Source organism: Crocuta crocuta, unplaced genomic scaffold, assembly GCF_008692635.1.
Source record: "Crocuta crocuta isolate KB4526 unplaced genomic scaffold, BGI_CrCroc_1.0 scaffold41, whole genome shotgun sequence".
NCBI lineage: Eukaryota > Metazoa > Chordata > Mammalia > Carnivora > Hyaenidae > Crocuta > Crocuta crocuta.
Genome location: NW_027529428.1, coordinates 6069826 through 6089850, shown reverse-complemented (window position 1 = coordinate 6089850; position 20025 = coordinate 6069826). Strand labels below are relative to the sequence as shown.

At 42.8% G+C, this 20025-nt stretch overlaps 1 protein-coding gene across 1 annotated transcript in view; it reads left to right on the top strand.

The window, feature by feature from the left end:
- The window catches only part of OSTF1 (osteoclast stimulating factor 1), a 42653-nt gene extending 31923 nt beyond the window's left edge, over positions 1–10730 (top strand). Inside the window, exons 8-11 of the mRNA XM_077759291.1 lie at positions 277–326; positions 3561–3639; positions 6438–6536; positions 10181–10730. Of these exons, the coding sequence (XP_077615417.1) occupies positions 277–326; positions 3561–3639; positions 6438–6536; positions 10181–10239 (287 nt within the window). The 3' untranslated portion in view covers positions 10240–10730. The remainder of the gene's footprint in view (positions 1–276; positions 327–3560; positions 3640–6437; positions 6537–10180) is intronic.
- The last annotated feature ends 9295 nt before the right edge of the window (positions 10731–20025 follow it).

Genomic DNA, 20025 nt, shown 5'->3' with positions numbered 1-20025 from the left:
AATGAATGTAAAATATCATAGTGAATGTAGAGCTTTTTCTATAATGGTTGCCATGTGAAAATCCAAAAGCCAAATTATTGCAAAACAGTTTTCCCCTAGATAATTCTACTTTTAGGTTCTTAAGTCTTGTATTTACATAAATTTTAACAAATTTGTTGTAAGGATTTTTTTGAAGAGTCTTCTAAGGAATCCTCTCTTTTAAAACGGCTATGCCTAGTCTTGTCAGCCTTTTCCTTTGCAGTCTTAAGAAAAATCCCTTTTCTGTTTGAATTTCAGATATAGTGGAAATGCTGTTTACTCAACCAAACATTGAACTGAACCAACAGGTAAGATCGCTTCCACGGAAGCTGCTGGTCACTTAACACACCTGCCTTGTTCTCGCCCTGTGCCTTATGGGCATGGAAAGTCCTATCTTCGTGTCTTGAACTGACCTTTTCCCATTTGTTATCTTTCCTACAATTTTTAATCCAGGTAATATAAGCACATAGTTAAAAAATTACTGTTGTACTGAAGTCCAAATTGTATAAAGCCCAAAATACCTGTCATGTTCCTTCTCATATGTCACTCAGCGTTGAAGCGTTGAGCACTTCACTCTTGCCATCATGTGACTAATAAGGAAGAGGCTTACGGAGCTGTCCCCTAAGTCGTCACCTTCATCAGTGTGTCAGTGTCCCATCTGAAGGCTGAAGCTTCTCAGCTGCCCCCACTCTGATCTGCCAGTGCCCAGCCTCTGCTCCTCTGGTCTCTCCCACATATCATATCATTGTTTTTGGTTACATTGCTCTACGAAGCTTACAAGTATTATGGCTATTTAAATATTTAAATATTGCTCACTGCGTGTATAACTTCTGTTTCTATACTTCTTGACTTTTCTTTTGCTGGGGGTTTTATTTTCAGTTTATTTATCTTGAGAGTGAGAGGAAGCATGAGTGGTGGAGGGGCAGAGAGAGAGGAGAGAGCAAGATTCCCAAGCAGGCTCCATGCTGTCAGTGCAGAGCCCAGTGCGGGGCTCGAACTCAGGAAGCGTGAGATCCTGACCTAAGTTGGACACTTAACCGACTTAGCCATCCAGGCGCCCCTAGCTGGTTTCTGTCTTTTGGTTTCTGTATCTCATAAAGATTTCCACACTATTTCATGTTCTCTTGATATACTTTTCCAAACTGTATTAGAGAACTGCATTCTTTTTTCTCCCTGGAATGGTACTTCCCGAAGCCCTCATCCCCATTCGAAGCGACTCGGTCTCTGCTGCCCTTTGCTGTCTTCCTGGGAAGACTTACTGTCGCCTTTCTCCTGGGGCGTGTCTTCACTTTTCTGGATCCTGTGTTTTCCTCCGTATGTTGAAGAACATCCTTGAAGATTGCTAAGAAAGGGGATCTAGGGATTGGTTATTGGGCTGACAGAATTCTAGATTGAAAATTATTTTCCTCAGGATTTTGCAGGCAAGGCTCTACGGTATTCTGGTTTTTAGGATTGTTTTGATGCCATTTTGATTCCCATTCTTCTGTATGTGATCTGCTTTTCTGTTGCTCAGAATTACAACTCTGTCTTTAGTGTTCTAGAATTTTGTAACGATGTGCTTCAGCGTGTGTGTCTTCCCAGTAATGGTGGTAGACTCCTTCAGCCTGAAAAAAAGTCCTGTTGACTATTTCTTTTCTAGTTTTTACTGACTACTGTCTTTATTCTTTGGTTCTGGAATGCTCAGTAGTAGCTAGGTTGGACCTCTTACTGAGTCTCCAGTTATTTTGTTTTTCTCAAATTTTCTTACTTTTTTTTTTAAAGTTTATTTATTTGAGAGAGAGAGAGAGAGAGGTGGGGGAGGGGCAGAAAGAGAGAGAGAGAATCCCAAGCAGGCCCTGTGCTGTCAGCGTGGAGCCCTACTTGGGGTTCGAACTCACCAACCACAAGATAGTGACTGGAGCAGAAATCAAATCAAAAGTCGGATGCTTAACCGACTGAGCCAGCCACATGCCCCAAGATATTCTTAGCTTTGTGTTTTATTTTGGTTACCTTTTAAATTCCTTAGTGTCTTGAGTTTTCTATTGCTGTGTGACAAATAACCACAACCTTAGCTGCTTAAAACAACACGCATTTACCTCACACGTTCTGTAGGCCAGAATTCTGGGTGTGGCAGAGCTGGGCTCTCTGCTCAGGGTCTCTCGGGCCAGAGTCAAGGTATTGGCCAGAAGCAGGTTCTCATCTGGAGCTCAGATCCTATTCCAGGCTCATTCAGGTTGCCCAGAGGATTGAGTTTCTTGCACCTGCAGTGCTCTGGCCCTTAGCTTTCAGAGATCACCCCCCTCCGTAGACATTGTACAACATGGCTGTTTGCTTTCTTCCTTAAGGTCGGTAGGCAATTGCGCCTCTGAAGCTATAACTTTGGGAAAGGGCCCATCTGATTAGGTCAGGCCCACCCAGTATAACCTCCCTTTTGATGAACTCACCATCAACTGATTAGAAACCTCATCATGGGAGTGATATCCTATTATATTCATTAGTCTCATACATATTTGAGGGGGAGGAATTATACAGAGGGTGGATCCCCAGAGGGCAGGGATCTTGGGCACCTTTAAAAGGCTTCCTGCCATTCACTGTACTGTGTCTTCTCCGTCTGAGATCCATTCATTTTGTTTCACTCTTCTCTCAAATATTAGAGGCTTTCCTCAAATACGTAGTATCTCTGCCTCTCTGTTCATGTTTAAGGGTGACTGGAAGCTGTGCAGGCGGATGGGGCGTACGGGCTCCGGGCCTCCCTGCGGGGTGACGTGGGAAGGTCCCGGCCGTTGCGCTGGGGCGACACCCAGACGTGAGGGTGACTGCCCTCTCCCGCCTCCCCGCAGTGTTTCAGTACCGGGCCCTGTGGCCACCTTCCCTGGTACCTGCAAGTTGCCCGAGCTTGGACACTTCTCTGGTTACGTTTTCAACAGGGTGATTCGGCCGTCTGCCCCGGCTCACCCGGCAGCCAAGAGAGAGGAAGGTGATCGAATTACCTCCTCTTCTTCTTTTAAATGTTTACTTATTTATTTTGAGAGAGAAAGTGTGCGCGTTGTGTGAGCTGAGGAGGAGCAGCGAGAGAGTCCCGAGCAGGCTCCATCCTCTCAGCAGCGCCGAGCCCGACACGGGGCTCGAGCCCACGAACCATGAGATCGTGACCTGAGCCAAAGTCTAGAGTCGGAGGCTCCACCGACGGCGTCACCCAGGCGCCCCCTGATGACTTCCGTAAACGCTTCCGCCCAGTTCTCTCGTTTTCACTCGCGTGCCTCGGGCATGTCCCGCGTCTCCAGACAGCGCGGCTTCCTAATTCTCGCGAGGTTTGCAGGGGCGGATCCGCGGGCTTCCTCCTGGGTCTCCCTCTGCTCGGTCCAGTCCGTCTCTGCTCCGCCTTCCGTCCCTGATGACCGTTTCCTCATCTCTTGAGCCTCCTTTCTCTCTTGGGAATTTTATGTGACTTTAGAACTCGTTCTCATTTTGACTTTGCTTAGAGTCCACCTAACTCCATGCATGTTTTCAGCCCGGCGTCTCTTTTTAAAATGCTACTTTTCTCTTTTTTTAAATCACCCTAGAACAAGTTGGGAGACACAGCTTTGCACGCCGCTGCCTGGAAGGGTTATGCAGACATCGTCCAGTTGCTTCTGGAAAAAGGTAAAGCAGGTGCCCCGTTGGTCTGGCCTTTGCTTACCCTGGACAAACAGGCTACATTCAATTACATTATTTGAAATAGTAGGAAGAATCAGAAGCCTCGTATTTTGAAACTGGGATTTTAAGCTCGACTCTGCCTGTATCACAGAGTTGTTACAATAAGACGAAATTACAGACTTGAGGTGATTCGTGCCAAAGTTTTGGTTTTACATTAAAAGCTTGGTAGGCTTTAAAATGACATACATTACTTATCGCACGAGTTTTTAATACATTTCTGCAGGAGTAAAGGGTCCTAGAAGAAAGGCATGTGTGTGCACCCAGGGGCAAGTGCAGAGACGATGTGATCTCAGAAGTCTGTAGGGGTGAAGGTGCTGAGGCCCCTGCTCACAAGCAAAGTCCTGACAGATAAGAAAGAACGCTGGGGCTGTCATGTCCTGCTCTGATCTGAGCAGGTGCTAGTTGTACAAAAAATGTGAAGCTACCTCAATTCCCTATTTTTTATACAAGTCAGAGGGGACAGTGAAATAATGGACTCACCATCTACCCGTCCGTCACACAAATATGGATTAATCCTTCCACAGGGCTGGGTGTCTCTCCTATACTGCATCCTGGTCCAGAAGCCTATGATAGAAGATGCTTGAATCCCAAGGTGTCTTATGGATGCACCTCCATTAGGGACCCTTGTAGCAATGTTGTGGGATACATGAGAGGAAATGTTACCGATTTAATATCTTTTTTTTTTTTAATTTTTTATTTCTAGGAGAGAGAGAGAGACAGCTTGAGCAGGGGAGGGTCAGAGAGAGAGGGAGTCACAGACCGAAACAAGCTCCAGGCTCTGAGCTGGCAGTCAGCACAGAGCCCAACGCGGGGCTCGAACCCACGAACCGCGAGATCATGACCCAAGCGAAAGTCGGACGCTTAACCGACTAAGCCACCCAGGCGTCCCTGTTACCGATTTAAAGGACGTTGGTGATGTAAATCTCAGGTGTAAAAGATCAGACAGCATGAGGACCACTCTAGTGCCCCCTAAGGGTTATGCTGAGAACCGCGCCACCTGTCACTAGCCACACAGGCCACTGGGCCGGTGAAATGAGCATAGTCTGGACTGAGATGTACTGTCAGTGTAAAAGGCACATTAAATTTCAAAGACTTAGGGGAAAAAAAGATGTAAAGTATCACAATAACTTTTATGTTGCTTATATGATAAAGTGGTAACATTTTGGATCTACCATATTAAATAAAATACATTATTAAAATGATTTCCACCTTTTGAAAATGGGGCCCCTAGAAAAATTTTAAATGACACATACGGCTCATATTGTATTTCTCTTGGGTAGCACTGGTTGAGAGGGACACAGGAAATGGTCGTTTCTTCTCTGCCTTGCTGGCTCCGGACATTTCCTGTCCTGACAGAAATCATGTATATGGGTCCTAACGTGTAATGTAATGTAAGATATGACCAGTCACAGAGCCCTTAACCCTCTGGAATTTTTCCCTGTAGCCCAATGAGAGAATGAGGTTTCTATAGACACTTAGCTGTGGGTAGATCTAAGTTGCATGAGAGAGATTTCTATACACAACTGCCATATTCCTAATTAAACAAACCATGCTTTCTTCACTCAGTGTTTTTGTGCCTTTGAGTTTCATTTCACTTATTTTTTGTTTCCTGAAGAGGATGAGATCACAAAAAAATGGCTCCTCCTGTTCTGTGGCAGGAAGTATAAATTGGTAAAGCTTCCTGGAAAGCAGTCAGACAGTAGCTAGCAGACTTAAAACTGAACTTAGCCTTATATTCCAGCATCACTTCTGGGAAGTTCTTCAGAAAGCTGGTATTCAAGGAGATTTACGGCAATAATGTTTGTGATCTAGGAACATACAGCCTACATGCCCCTCAGTAGGGGAAGAGGAGGGTTATTAAATAAATATTGGAATGTTCACAAAATTGATTACTTACAAATGTTCAGATGGATTGAGTTATTAGTATGTGTACTGCTGAGGAATGGGTACCATTCTATATTGCTGAGTTAAAAAAAATCCACTTACAGAACATTGTATGCGGTGTGATTTTGGGTGTAGGTGTCCATGAGTGCATTCCTGCAGCTGAGGAGGGCAGGGACTGGTACCTCCTTGCAGGGAATGGTTTCCTCCAGACAAGCTGGAAGATGGGCTGGGAGGGGTTAGTCGGGGGATGAAATGGGACGTATGCTTTTTGCTCAGCATACTTCGCTATCTTTGAAGTTTTAACAATGAAAATGTACCCATGAATCCTGATGTAATTTTTATCACAATGAAGACCAGGACAAAAAGCAAGTAGAAGGCGTGCTACGGAAACAATGGATCACCCCTAGCTTTTCTTGAGTTACTCTTCTGCTAATTTGCACAAGAGCATCTTTGCAGATATAAAATATTAATCGCCACGGGTGCACCCGACATAGGCTTCTCTCAGGAAGCAAAGGGTGTGTTAAATTACTTACAACTCATGCCAGGATGCATTGGAGTCCACCTGTCTCAAATGTACCTCGGGGATGGTGAAGTCCCCACTGAAAAGTCACATGCGGCATTGTGAGGATTTGAAAGGAAAGGCACTATTTTAATTGTGCCTAATTATCAATGACACAGCAGCAAGCACCCTGATTGAAGGACACCAAACATGCTTTGACTGTTTTAAAAAAGCTTACTTCGGGGCCAGAACGGTTCTCTTAGTTAGTTTGGCCAAAAGTGATTCATTTTGGTGGAAAGAAGATGGTCTCCTACTCCAGATTCTTCAAAAACACTGATTTGCTTTTCTTGTGTTGGGGAAGGTGCAAGAACAGACTTAAGAAACAACGAGAAGAAGCTGGCCCTGGACATGGCTACTAATGCGGCTTGTGCATCTCTCCTGAAAAAGAAAGAGGGAAGAGGTATTTGACTTGAATCCTTCTCTCTCCTCTCTCACGCCATCAGGACTGACGTTTATCAGCTTAGAATTGGGGGGAAGTTTTCTTGGTAAACTTTTCCTGTGGTTTCGAAGTTAGATTTTACATCCTGGGTCTAATTTGGAACATTCAACATCAAAGAATACCTTCAGGCAAACACAGTGAAGAGGCTTTGGCCTTTTAGTACTTTCTGTGTGTTTCCTTTGTTCCTTGCAATCCAGTAGAATCACTTGCTTTCCATTAGAGCCCTTATCAGAGGACTGTGGTTTCCGAATCTGGTTGTACAAGTGATTGTCTCTAAATATTTACTTTTCAATTAAGCACTGAAGAGCTCCATAATTACATTTTATTCCTGTTTTAAACAAGAGTATCAGTAAACTACAATCAGAATTATTCTAGACGTAACCAATTTGACGTTTATTTACAGACTGTGGGGTGGTTTTTAAAGGTGAAGTTTAGGTATACATTCTTAGAGATAAAAATATCTATCCGCGTGGGAGATTGGGTTTGAAAAAAAAAAAAAAAAACCAAAGGTCCTTGTGGTTATTTCAAAAAGCTGTTAAAGAAAAGGTGTGAAACACGCTTGCATTCTTCATGATTACTATTCAGAGACTGGCTGTTTATTGGACTTCTCTGTACATAATGTACTGAATGCTTCCCCCTGAAAGAAATTCTGGGGGGAGGTGCTTTACCCCTCCCCATTTTCCTTTCCTGTCTCTCCGTTTCATCCGCCATCAGTCTCCTGGCCCATGAGGAACCCTGAGGGAGGAAAAAGGAGAATACAAGATGTTTTGGTTGACAATCTCTCTTCCTTCCCACTCCCCCCCACTTCTAAACCTTACTTTACTTTTATCTTGTGTTTGGCACTTTAATACCAGCATGGAGTATATAAGCCAATGATTGCTATACCTTGTCCACCATTTTCTAGAATGGAACTAGTATAATGGAGAACTCGATTTTCACATCTTTATTGAGCATTGCTACTCATCATTCCAACCCTTTTTAGTATTGCTTTTCAGAGTCTGAAGTTTAGCCTGGTCTGTGTTGATGGAGAATCACCAAAACAACTTCTGAGACATTTCCAGTGTAGAGGCCCCGTGCATTTTTGTTTCTATGTTAACCCGAGGGTGTTGTCACTCTCTGAGCTTGTGGAGTGAGGTACTGATTTCTGTTTTCCTCATATGAGTCACATTGCCATTGGTTTTTGAACCCCTAGAAAGCTTCTCTCTTCCTTAAGCCCCCTTTGTTTTCTGAGAAGAGGCAGCATTATCTTGTCCCCTCGCCCTGTTCCATCGGAAGCAACAAAATAAAATGAGGCCTCGGGTTTCCTGCTTTAGTTCATCAAAAATAGCAAACAGTCCTCCTCTTCGTGACTCGCCAAGGGAGCTTCCCAGAATTATCCTGCTCGCCCATCACCAAATTCCCATCATAGCCCTGCTCACGAGTCCGCTGGTCCTTCTGTTCTTTACTCCAGATACATCTTTGTTCCAGATTCTTACTTCTTTTAACTTCAGTTCAGATGCAGTATAAACCGCTGAGCAGCTCAGGTTCCTGAATTATTTCATCCATGAATGCTCACTGGCAGAGCTGGTGTTTCTTTAAAGTAATTACTCATGCTTAGATGGATCGAGGGTCTGCTAAGCCAGCGGGAAAGTATGGACCAGCCGAGTGGTGCCCCCCAGCTACTTGTTGATTGAGAAGCCATGCATGCAGCCATGTGGGAGAGATGCTTTCACCTGGCATGCGCCTCTTCCTTCCTGCTGCCTTGGTTGGGTCAGGAAGTAGGACTATGGCCCAACTTCCTTTTTCTGCCACTGACTTCTTGTTGTTCTACGGGTACCTTCAGAATGTCCTGAGCAAGTAAGGTTTCTTCGGAGCTGGAGGTTATCAGAGTCTCATGTGTACTATGGGCTTGATCCTGATAGGCAAGGAGAATGCCATGCTTGCCCAGACCCCAGAAGGCTCTACCCAGAAGCCTCCATCTGAGCATGCAGAGCTGGGGAAGGCAGGTCTACTCTTTTTCCCCTCCCCTTTCTGCAGTCTTTGTAGAACAGGGCTAGGAGGTAGGTCTCTTCTTCTCTGTTCACACTAAGTGCCTTTGGTCTACTTTCCTAAATGTGTAATGATTAGATAATAGACTCATTAATGAGGTCATCTTAGGGCCTGACACACAGAGGCAAGAAATGAATTTTTATATTTCAGTTTTCACATTACCTTTTTCTTTCTTCTTGCTTCATTCCCTCAATCATCCAATAAAAAGTTTGAATTTGTATTGTGATCTGCGTGGGAATAGGATGACTCCGAGGAATAGTTTGTATAGTAGGGGAAGAATCAAGGCTTGATTTTCATCCTTTATGTATGAGTTTTTGAAATAATGTGTTGGTTCCTTATCATTCTCCAAAGAGGACTAGTGAATTCTCTTTGATGTGTGCTGAAATATTTGCTGTGTTTCAATCCATTACATTTAGTATCCCTATTGATAGTTCCTGTCTGGTTAGTGGAGGAGGGCTTTTTAGGTTGGATCATGAACCTTTGTAACATGACACTCTCTTTGATAGAATCCTTGTTATTTATTTATTTACTTATTTACTTATTTATTTATTTATTTTGAGAGACAGAGAGCAAGTGGGGAAAGGGCACAGAGAGAGGGAGCCACAGAATCTGAAGCAGGCTCCAGGCTCTGAGCTGTCAGCACAGAGCCCAATGCGGGGCTCGAACCCACGGACTGTGAGATCATGACCTGAGCCGGAGTTGGACGCTTAACCCACTGAGCCACCCAGGCGCCCTGATAGCATCCTTGTTTTATGCTGTGACAGGAGGTTTCAGGTCCTTCTTTTACATTTTCTGCCCCAGACTTGGAATCCGTCTGTCATATCTCCAGTGAGCACAGAGTATAGTAGTTAGAGAGCACGATAACATACCCTTGTTGAGCTCTGACAGTGCTTAGGTTTGCATTTCAGTTTGCCCCCTGAAATTATACCCCATGTAACCTGTTGCTTACAGGCATTTAACTAGACAGTCAAATAGGTAAACAGTTAAAGATCAGATGACTTTATCAGAACCCTGCTCAAGCTTGTTGTCACATATGGTAGGGTTTGGCTCTTTCTGTTTCAAACTTTTGTTTGTTTTTCTTATTTCATTCTTTTACCTCGGAGGGTACTTTATTTATCCATGCTTTTAAAGATGAAACCGAAGCTTCTGTGTTTTCATTCTCTTTCTTTTTCCTTTTTTCCCCTTCATCAGTTATCTTTCTACCCAGTGACCTTCCCTTCAGGTAAGGCTGCAGGCTGTTGACCGACCGAAGCCACGTGTGCACTTGTCATTGGGAGAGGAGGTTGGATGAGTGGAGGGGCTTCCGGCATGTTCCATTTCATGCAAGATAGATTAATGGCACCTCAGCACTACGTACTTTAGGGACATGCAGACTGCTGTGTTTGTCAGCCTTTATGACAGCAGACATTGAACAGTCAGGCAGGAAAGCAAAGGTTGAAAAAGATCCTCGGGGGAAGTATAGTCCCCGGGTCTGAGGAAAGATTACGCCTTGTTGAGGTATCAGGAGCTTTGAAAGTGAAAACAAAATGTGAGCAGTCTGTAATTGTTCCCTTTTGCCTTCCCGCCATTCCTTTTAGATGCTGTTCGAACATTAAGCAATGCCGAGGAGTATCTTGATGATGAAGACTCAGATTAATTCCCTTCTGGAGCTTTGAGATCTAAAACTTCTATTGCCTTTGCCATTCCAAAACCCTTGTCTTTGCCAGAAGAGTGTTGGTAACTGTTTTTTGGTTGTTGTTGTTGTCGTTGGGTTTTTTTTTTTAAGTCTATATGAACATGGAAGTATTGCACTGTGTTTGAGTAGAACATGTAAATGAGTAGGTTCTCACCTTTAGTTTGCCAATAAGTGACTGGATATTTTGCTGTATAAAGTACATTTTTGTTCACCAGAGTAGAAGAAGAAGAGATTATTTCTATTTATCAAGCTAAAGGAATATTAAGAATTTTTCTTTAAAAAAAAAAAAACCAGATTTTTTTTTTTTTAGTTAAAGTTCTTTACCTCAAGGATTGACATATTTTGAATGGATTTTTTTCAAGGGGGAGAATGCTTGTTATAATAATGAACCAAAAGACTTAACAGAAAATCGTCAGCTATTCTGACAAAAATAAACATTTTAAGAGACTGTATTCCTTTTGTCTGTTTTTGTGGTATCACTCTTTGCCAGTACATAAAGCTTTTTATATTTATATTTAGGAAAAGGCTGATCTTATTTTTTAAGTTGTATTTTGTACAATACAACTTTTGTACAATAGAGTTAAGATTCCTTTATTAGCACAAAGGAATCATAATAGCCAAATACCTGTTCAACTTTATATATTTGCTTTGATTAAAGTCCATAATCATTGAGAAGATATATTTATAATGAAATATACAACAGTAGTCATTGTTAGACTTGTAGTTTTATCTCTAAGGTTATACTTAGTACGGAGAAACTCAGCAACTCATTACAGTCTGCTGAAGGTCTGAAAGATTAAAAAAATTGATTTCCTTATCATGGAAGATGCTCTGGTTTTCTATAATGGAGTAGCCAGGAGCCATGAAATTTTTTTGTGTTTAGTTTTTCACTTTGAGAGCATTTGTTATCAAAGCATTTGTTACCCAGAGCATGGCTCAAGCTCATAAAAACTCAGCTTCTTTTGCGAAAATATCAGTTAATATTGCAGGGAGCCCTCTGTACTACTGAAAGACACTTGATTTGAGATTCTAATTTTGCATCAAGGTGGCGATGGCATTAAAAATGACATGGCCGTTGGCATTTGCCCCACTTCCAGGCCCTGGATCCAGAAGTGTATTTTGCAAGAAGACTTTGATGCAAATTTCAAAAAAAAACATTGGTGAAGAGAAGGAAATGTTTGAAAACGGAAGTGGGTTAGCTCAGGAAATGAATAACTGCTACTGTGAGAGTTTTCTATCTGTGACTGTTTGTTTTTTTTCTCTCTGTCGGTGCCTTGAGGAAGAGTATCCTGAGACGCCTGTTCGAGGTCTTTCGAATAACCAAATTTTAATAGAAAGAAATCTGTATAAGTAGGGAAAGCAAAGGATGAGCACAAAATCTAAAATTAAGGAGAAAGGGTATTTTCTCTTCAAAATAAATACGTTTACTAAATTTGAGTTAAGCAGTTATATTTCTTCATAAGCATAAACCTGAAGATATGATATCCTTGTTGAAATGATATCTGTTCTTCCAGAACCTTTAGGGGCTCATTCTTTAAAATGGGGTTTGTGGCGGGGTAGAGGGGGCCCTGGCTGGCTCAGCCAGTGGAGCGTGTAACTCTTGATCTCGGGGTCTTGAGTTTGAGCCCCATGTTGGGTGTGGAGATTGCTTACAAGTAAAATCTTTGAAATGAAATGATTAAAACAAAATATGGGATGTGTGCCTTAATAAAAAGTTTTTGGAAATCTCTATTTTTTTGTTTTTGTATGCTTTGGGCCTGGGGTGATTAGGATAGATGCCAGTTAAACACTTAAATTTTTTAACATGGGCAGAGGTAATACAGTTTGCATGAATATATGTAATGTTGGGGGGAAAATTCTCTGTGCTTGATGTAGGCATATTATTTATGTATTTAAGGAAAAGAATAGTGAGTGGCTTCACTGTCATTGCTTTTAACATTATCGACCTTATGAATATTCTAGAAAGTTGGCCAGACAGGGTTTTGTGGGGGTTGGGGTTGGGCTTAGGTATACGCAGTGAGTTTCTGGTGAAACAAAAAAGGACAGCTTCATGTAGCCGTGGTTGAGACTTTATAAGAAAACTTACTTTTCCTTCTTGTTTATTCAGCCTCGCCGATCTGAGCTTTTTCAGAGACTCTTTAATGCTGAACTCAGCAACAAAAATCAGTTCTAAGAACTTGTCACCACTCTGATTCTGTGCAGAAGAGCTTTGATTACATTCTGGAAATGACTTTGGAGGTTTTGCTGTACCGTGAGGTTTTGCTGTACCGTGAGCTTTTTGACAGTCCCTGTGGCCTGACCTCCTCCCCAGCCCATTGTACGCTTTAGATAGAGAATGTCTTCCAGCCCTTTGGGCTGTGAAATATATCAGCTTCCGGCCCTGTAGCCTCACGCAGAGAACGGTTTTCGGTTTTTATCAATTTCCCATTTTAGTTTCCTTCCTGGGCCTGGTCCGTGGCAAATTATTTGTTGTTGAGCTGCTGTGCATTACGTTTGTCAATTTCTGTATTTCTCTGGTGAGCAACCCCCACTGTCTTATTTTTTTTCAACAGAGTGTCCATGTTGTCACCCAAAAGGAAATATGAGACAGAAGTGCTACCTACTGCGCTAATGAGGCGCCTTCAAAAGGAAATAAATGTTAAGCAGAGTGGTAGTGACCTGATTTTTTCTTGATCTCAAAAGGCAAATAAGGCTGAAAATGATACCTCATAATTTTAGGTAGAAAAAAATGTTTCCCTCTGAGCTTTCTTCATAAATGTTTTTATCGTGTAAAATTTCCGATTTACCGCTATTTCTTCTTGCAAGCCCTGTACTCCTCGTTTTTGTAAATGATGATTTTTTTTCTGATAGGCTATTCGGAGCCTAACATTTACATCAGCCTTTCTCTGTTGGCTTTCATTTTTATGCTGTAAATATGTCTGAATTTCATGCCGTAAACACGTCTGTAGCAGTAATACATAGACAGCCATATATCATACAGCCAAACTTCAAAGTGTCTGGGTACTGAGAGTTGAGGTTTTGGTGGGAGAACTATTGCAAAATATTCTATTCTCCCTATTTGAACTGAAAATACAGCTTTGGTGAAGTTTTCTTAAGTGAAGGGAAAAAATGGCAGACCACAAATTTATGGTTGCTTTCTCCTTATTTCTTAATAACAAGGCTTTACATCTGCCCGTCCCTTAAAATGACATAAAATTAAATAAAACTACCATTTATTAGATGCCTCCCCTGCCAGTTCTTGTGCTAGGCAGTTTCATAGACATGATGTCATTTGATCTTTACAGCAGCCCCAGGCAGTGAACATTAAGGCCCCTGTCTTTTTACAGAAAAGCTGAGGTTTGAAGAAGTTAGGTAACTAGCTCCAGGTCACACTGTTGAAGGTGGAAGTGCAACGGGGCGCCTGGGTGGCTTAGTCGGTTAAGCGTCCGACTTTCGCTTAGGTCATGATCTCGCGGTTGGTGGGTTCAGGCCCCGCGTCGGGCTCTGTGCTGACTGCCAGCTCAGAGCCTGGAGCCTGTTTCAGAGTCTGTATCTCCATCTCTGTCTGACCCTCCCCTGCTCACACTGTCTCTCTCTCTCCTAGAAATAAAAAAAATATTAAAAAAAAAAAGGTGGAAGTGCAGGTCTGGCTGACTCCTGAGCTAATTCACCTGCCGCCTAATGCATCTGGCACATGATGCCATTCATGGTTGGCCAGGAAAATAATGCAGAAACAAGCCAGCCCCTTGATGTTACATCAAGCCCTTGATGTAACATCTAATGAATTCAGCATATCTGCTAATTTACCAAAATGTTTATTTTTGAGAGAGAGAGAGAGACAGAGCATGAGGAGGGGAGGGGCAGAGAGAGAGAGAGGGAGACACAGAACCTGAAGCAGGCTCCGGGCTCTGTCTGACCTGTCAGCACAGAGCTCAGTGCAGGGCTCGAACTCAGGAACCGTGAGATCGTGACCTGAGCCAAAGTCGGATGCTCAACCAACTGACCCACCTAGGCGCCCCAACTATCTTTATGATTTTTTGTCTGATACTCAAAGTACCTCATACAAGTGGAATCATACAGTACTTGTCTCTTTTATGATTGGCTTATTTGTAGAAATGTCTTTTTGAGAGAGAGAGAGAGAGCAGGGGAGGGGCAGAGAGAGTGGGAGAGAGAGAGAATCCCAAGCAGGCTCTGCATTGTCAGCACAGAGCCTGATGTGAGGCTCCATCCTACGAACTGTGAGATCAGAACCTGAGCTAAAACCAATAGTTGGACGCTCAATCCAATGAGCCACCCAGGCACTTCCCACTTTTTTTTTTTTTTAAATAAAGGATTTTCCCTTTTCTTCCCTCGGAAAAATTTTGGCAGTACTTTTTGAATCCCACTACCCTGAAGAAGTATTTAGTGAACAAGTTTCTAAATTTCCTAAGCACAGACTATAAAGAAATGCCAAAGAAAGAAAGCCTCAATCGGCAGCCAATCCCCTTGCTCCGAGCTTGCACTGCTGCCTTCAATATTTCCCTCAGTCGGTCCGAGAGCTCCTCACATATTTCCATGTAACCATAAAAGAAATGTGTGCCTGGGAAGGGCCACAGGATGTTTTCTTACCCAAGTCTGGGAGCTCACCGTGGACATGCGGGTCACCTCCCACTTTCCAGGCAGTTCTGCTGATGTCTGCTGCCAGCGGCCTTCTGCTTGGGGCTCCCATCAGGCTCAGCCTTCTACCTACACTTGAACTGTCGCCACTGTGGGGGGGCTGGAGTGAAGTCAGGTATCCTGGCAGGGGCTGAAGAAGAAAACCGAAGAAATCCGGAAGAATGAGTTGGAAAGCCCGAAAGGGAGCAGGAAGGAAAGTGGAAGAAGAGACAGGAGTAAAGAGGACGCACAGCAAAGGAAAACTGATGACTTTTTCTTTTTCTTTTTTAATGTTTTATTTATTTCTGAGAGAGAGAGAGGCAGCATGAGCAGGGGAGGGTCAGAGAGAGAGGAAGATACAGAATCCAAAGCAGGCTCCGGGCTCTGAGCTAGGTGTCAGCACAGAGCCCGACGTGGGGCTCGAACCCATGAACTGTGAGATCATGACCTGAGCCGAAGTCGGACGCTTAACCGACTGAGCCACCCAGGTGCCCCACTGATGACCTTTTCTTAGTTACACATAGTTCTGATGTGAAATCGAAAGAACGCTTCCAGAAGTGGCTAAGAGTACAGACTTTGAGGTGGAACTCTCTGGATTCAAGTCTGGCTGTGCCGCTCCTTGCTGAATGACCTTGGGCAGGTTACCTAAAACATTGATATTCATTAGCTGTAACTGGGTTAAGTAAAAATACCTGTTGCCTGAAGTTAGAGGATTAAACCAAGTGATCTCATAAATGACTTGGGGTAGTGCCTGGCAGAGTGATTGCTTCATGAACGTTGGCTACTCCCATAAGTCCGAAGGAGGAAGTTTTCATTAAATAAATATGTGTGTGTATGAAAGATGGGTCACACATGGTTTTCAAAAACATGGCCATCATTGTGGGATTTCCTAAAATACTTTAAAAATAAGTACAGGACAGTGATGTGTCTTTCCCATCATTTAGGTATGCTTACATCTGGTAGAGCATTATTCAATATGCTTATTGAGAGTTGTACGGAAGAGGTATATAACTCAAAAAGACCTGGATATTATTATTATTATTAATATTAAAATAACTCACAGGTCAAGTAGGGAGAATGCCTGTCACCATTTTGGTTTTAACATGTTTTGATTGGCTCAGAAGACCATGTGTCCAATATTCCATACGTGATGACTTCAAATTGGAGGGGTGTTTGGTATTACCATCTTGTTCTTACACGTCTTCAAAATAGAAACAATCCATCTTTTCAAATGGATAAACTTTGCAACTTCATAGGGTTCCCCTGTAAAGTCTCAGCCGCAAGAACTTGACCTCCCAGTGTCAGTGACACTGACAAGGATCTAAGACATTAGAAGTTAAGTGTCATATAATCCTTACTAACTTTGAGCAAGAAGGCTATAGAGGAAGAACCCATTTGGGTATTTCGTTTCCCATTCCAGAAGGGGAACTCTTGGGGCTACATGAAAGTGCCTTCTTATAAATAAGGACCAAGTCTAAGATGTGGAAGTGAGGGCTGCTGGGTCACAGGCTGGTGTGAAGAATTTGCCAAAGTTCACTTCCTTTACAAAGTGGCTTCAGAGAAACCCACCACTCTGCAGAGCCTTTAGGGAGCAAAGATGTACCACGTGGCCTGCAGCCCTTACACTGTCATTTCTGAACCCTGTGACATTGGCTGGGCCTCTTTGTCCACGTGATGCACCAACAATGAGGATCAAGTGACATTGGCTTGTATGAATTCAAAGTGTCATTGCCAGATCCATTTTTTAAAGAGGACCTCCATCAAGGACCTTTTCTGAGAACCTCCGGTTACAGTAGAAGCACTGAGCTGTGTCAGCTTTCGAGCCTGTGACACCCTCCCTCTGCAGCAGGACAGATGAAGAACCCCCACCCTTAATCTCAGAACTGGGCTTCAGATAGCGGACTTCAGGATGAAAGAATACGTGGGGCTCCTCTCCTTTGCCCCTGCGGAGTGTATGAGCGGGATGTGCGGCAGCAAGTGCTGCTGTATATTTGCATCTGCGTTAGTCAGTGCTGTTGGGTTTGCTCTTCTGTGAGTTGTAGGCTTTTCATAAGGTGTTCTTGTTTGTTTTTTTTTAAGACTTTTACAAAAAATTTTTTTTATGTATTTTGAGAGAGAGTGAGTGTGTGAGCAGGGGAGGGGCAGAGAGAGAGAGAGAGAGAGACGGGGAGAGAGAATCCCAAGCTCGCTCCACACTCTGAGTGCAGAGCCTGATGCAGGGCTCAGTCCCACCAACTGAGATCATGATCTGAGCTGAAATCAAGAGTTGGACGCTTAACCCACTGAGCCAACTGGGCTCCCCAGCTTTTCATTAGTTTTTAACCTTTGGGTCATCACTTACAAGCACTGTATGAAATTTGTGAACGCCTTACTTCTCTCTCTTAAAACTGGAAATTGTTCCTTATCTTTCCCTTGCTCCATTTTTCAGTGTTAGTTACTGTTATGTGAATTCATTAATTACTCCTGCTACTACCACCTCTAACTATTAAGCATTTATTCCCCACTAGGATATTTCAGCAAGAATACAGTAACTGCTAATATAAGACTTTTTTTAAAAGTTTATTTATTTATTTTGATGGGGAGCAGGAGGAACAGAGAGAGAGAGAGACAGAGAGAGAGAGAATCCGAAGCAGGCTCTGCACTGTCAGCCCAGAGCCCGACGCAGGGCTCAAACTCACGAACCATGAGATCATGACTTGAGCTGAAACCAAGAGTCAGGCACTTAACTGACTGAGCCACCCAGGCACCCCTATAAGACTTGTTCTTAATTTTGTCCTTAAACAGTGCTTAGACATTATTTATTCAGTCCAATGTCTGGCCCCTCTCCCTCTTCTTAAATAGATGGACCCTGATGACCAGAAGTGACTTTCTATTAGAAGCACAGCAGGGTCATGACAGAATTGATCACTGATGAAGAATCAAATACAGGGGATTTGAGATCTTTGCCATGAGTATTGTCTTTCTAGATCATGCTGCTCTGTGAGAGATTGTTTTCCCTCTGTACACATGCTTTGCTTTAGTGCATGTTCTGGGTCCTGTCTATTCAGCTCTCACTCTTGCCACCTCCCTCCCCTTTCTTTTCTTTAATTACATTTTAGCCACACACACAGGAAATGGGAAGGGTCTGATTGAATCAACTCATTTTTTTTTGTTGTTTCCTTTTATCTCCTGATAAAAGGTTAATATGAGGAGAAATTGAAATGCTAGCCAAAATAAAATTTGAAATGATTGAGTTTCTTATCCCTGTTGTGTGGCTTGCCTCTCTCAGCTGTCCTAGAGGCAAAGGAGTTGAAATTCTTATGTCCTAATTTTCATGGTGTCTGAGTCGCTACACTAAAGAGATTACTCCACACCGTGCAGTGTCCAGTCGCAGGCTATCAGTGTTCCTATGCTTTCTCTCTGTTTCGTCCATCAGCAAGGAATATCGCTAGACATTTAGCAGACATTTAACATTTGTACATTGAAAATGCTATCTCTAAGTTGAGGAAAAATCACTAAATCTTGTTGACTGGTTTTACTTAGTACTTGCCAAGCAGCATTGTCCTTTAGATTCACTGACGAGTCCTAAGAATGAAAACGTGGTAAAATGGGGATGTTTCAGTACGTGCTGGTGGCTGCTGTGTTTTCCTTTGAACCAAGAGCCCTGTAAACTTGGTCATGACTTCAAAGAATAAGAATACAAGGCTGATTTCATTTCCTTTTTCATTGATGTGACTTGCTTGTTATATTGGTTTGCATATATTTTTTTATTGCAGTGTTAATGACGATATCACATATATTCATACCAATAGGAAAAATCTCACTGTGTTCAAATTAGTTGGCAGGTCTTTTCTGTTGTATATGTTAGTGGTTTAATACTGAAACTAGAGCGATATACATTTAGTGCTGTCAAATTTTCCTTTTTACTACAAGCTGTACAGCAAACTTTATTCTCTATGTCATTTTTATTTCTCTTTCAACATAATTTCTTTACTGTGAGAAAAACCGCTGATTCCCATTTTTAAAGAATTCTTCAGCCATATGTTATTTTCTTGCTCTCTATTTTTGCAAAATCTATAACTTTTCCCTCATCTACATAACCAATAAGGAGTTCTTAATTGCGATTTGAGAGACTATTATTTGCTCTTTCAAAAATTGGATTACATCATGCTGTTGCTTCAAATACCTTTAAGGGTTTTTTGTTTTGTTTTGTTTATTTTTGAGAGAGAGTGAGAATGAGTGAAGGAGGGGCAGAGACAGAGGGGGACAAAGGATCTGAAGAGGGCTCCGCGCTGACAATAGTTAAACCAACGTGGGTCTCGAACTCCTGGACTGTGACATATGACCTGAGCTGAAGTCGGTCACTTAATCCAACTGAGCCACGTGCGTGCCCCAGATGTTTTCTTTTTGAAGCCTGTTCAAGCTTGATTTAACATATGGTAGGGTTTGGCTTCTTTTTTTTTTCTTTTACAAATATTTTTTAAATGCTTACTTATTTTTTGAGAGACAAAGAGAGCATGAGTGGGGGAGGGGCAGGGAGAGAGGGAGACACAGAATTGGAAGCAGGCTCCCAGCTCTGAGCTGTCAGCACAGAGGCCGACACAGGACTTGAACTCACAAATGGTGAGATCATGACCTGAGCTGAAGTCAGACGCTCAACCAACTGAGCCATCCATCCATGCACCCCTTCTGTGAGAAGTGAGAAGATTCATTTTCAGAAATACCCAATAAAAGCTGTGCTGTCTAGTTAATAGGTTTGCAAGCTATTGAAAATATGTGCAACCCCCCGCCCCCCCCCCGCACACACACACATAATGGAGTCCCAAACCCTTAGACACTTCACTTCCTAGTTCTTCCCCTCTACATTTCACAGGCTTATTTTCACAGGCTTTGCAATGAGCGTGTCCAAAGAACTGAGGTCTCTGCATCACATCAGGGAATGTACTTTTTGTCTTATGTGGGCACAGGCGACTTCTGGGTAAGGCTGTGACCTCTGTAGTACTCAGCCAATGAGGAGTCAGGGGAGGGACTTGCACACTAGGAGATAAATTGCCTGCTGTAACTGCCCCAAGCGTGCATATCCATCAGACACCAGCTCTTACAACAACATTGACTGAAGTCTTGCTTCACCGTGTTCCAAATCTCCATGTCCCT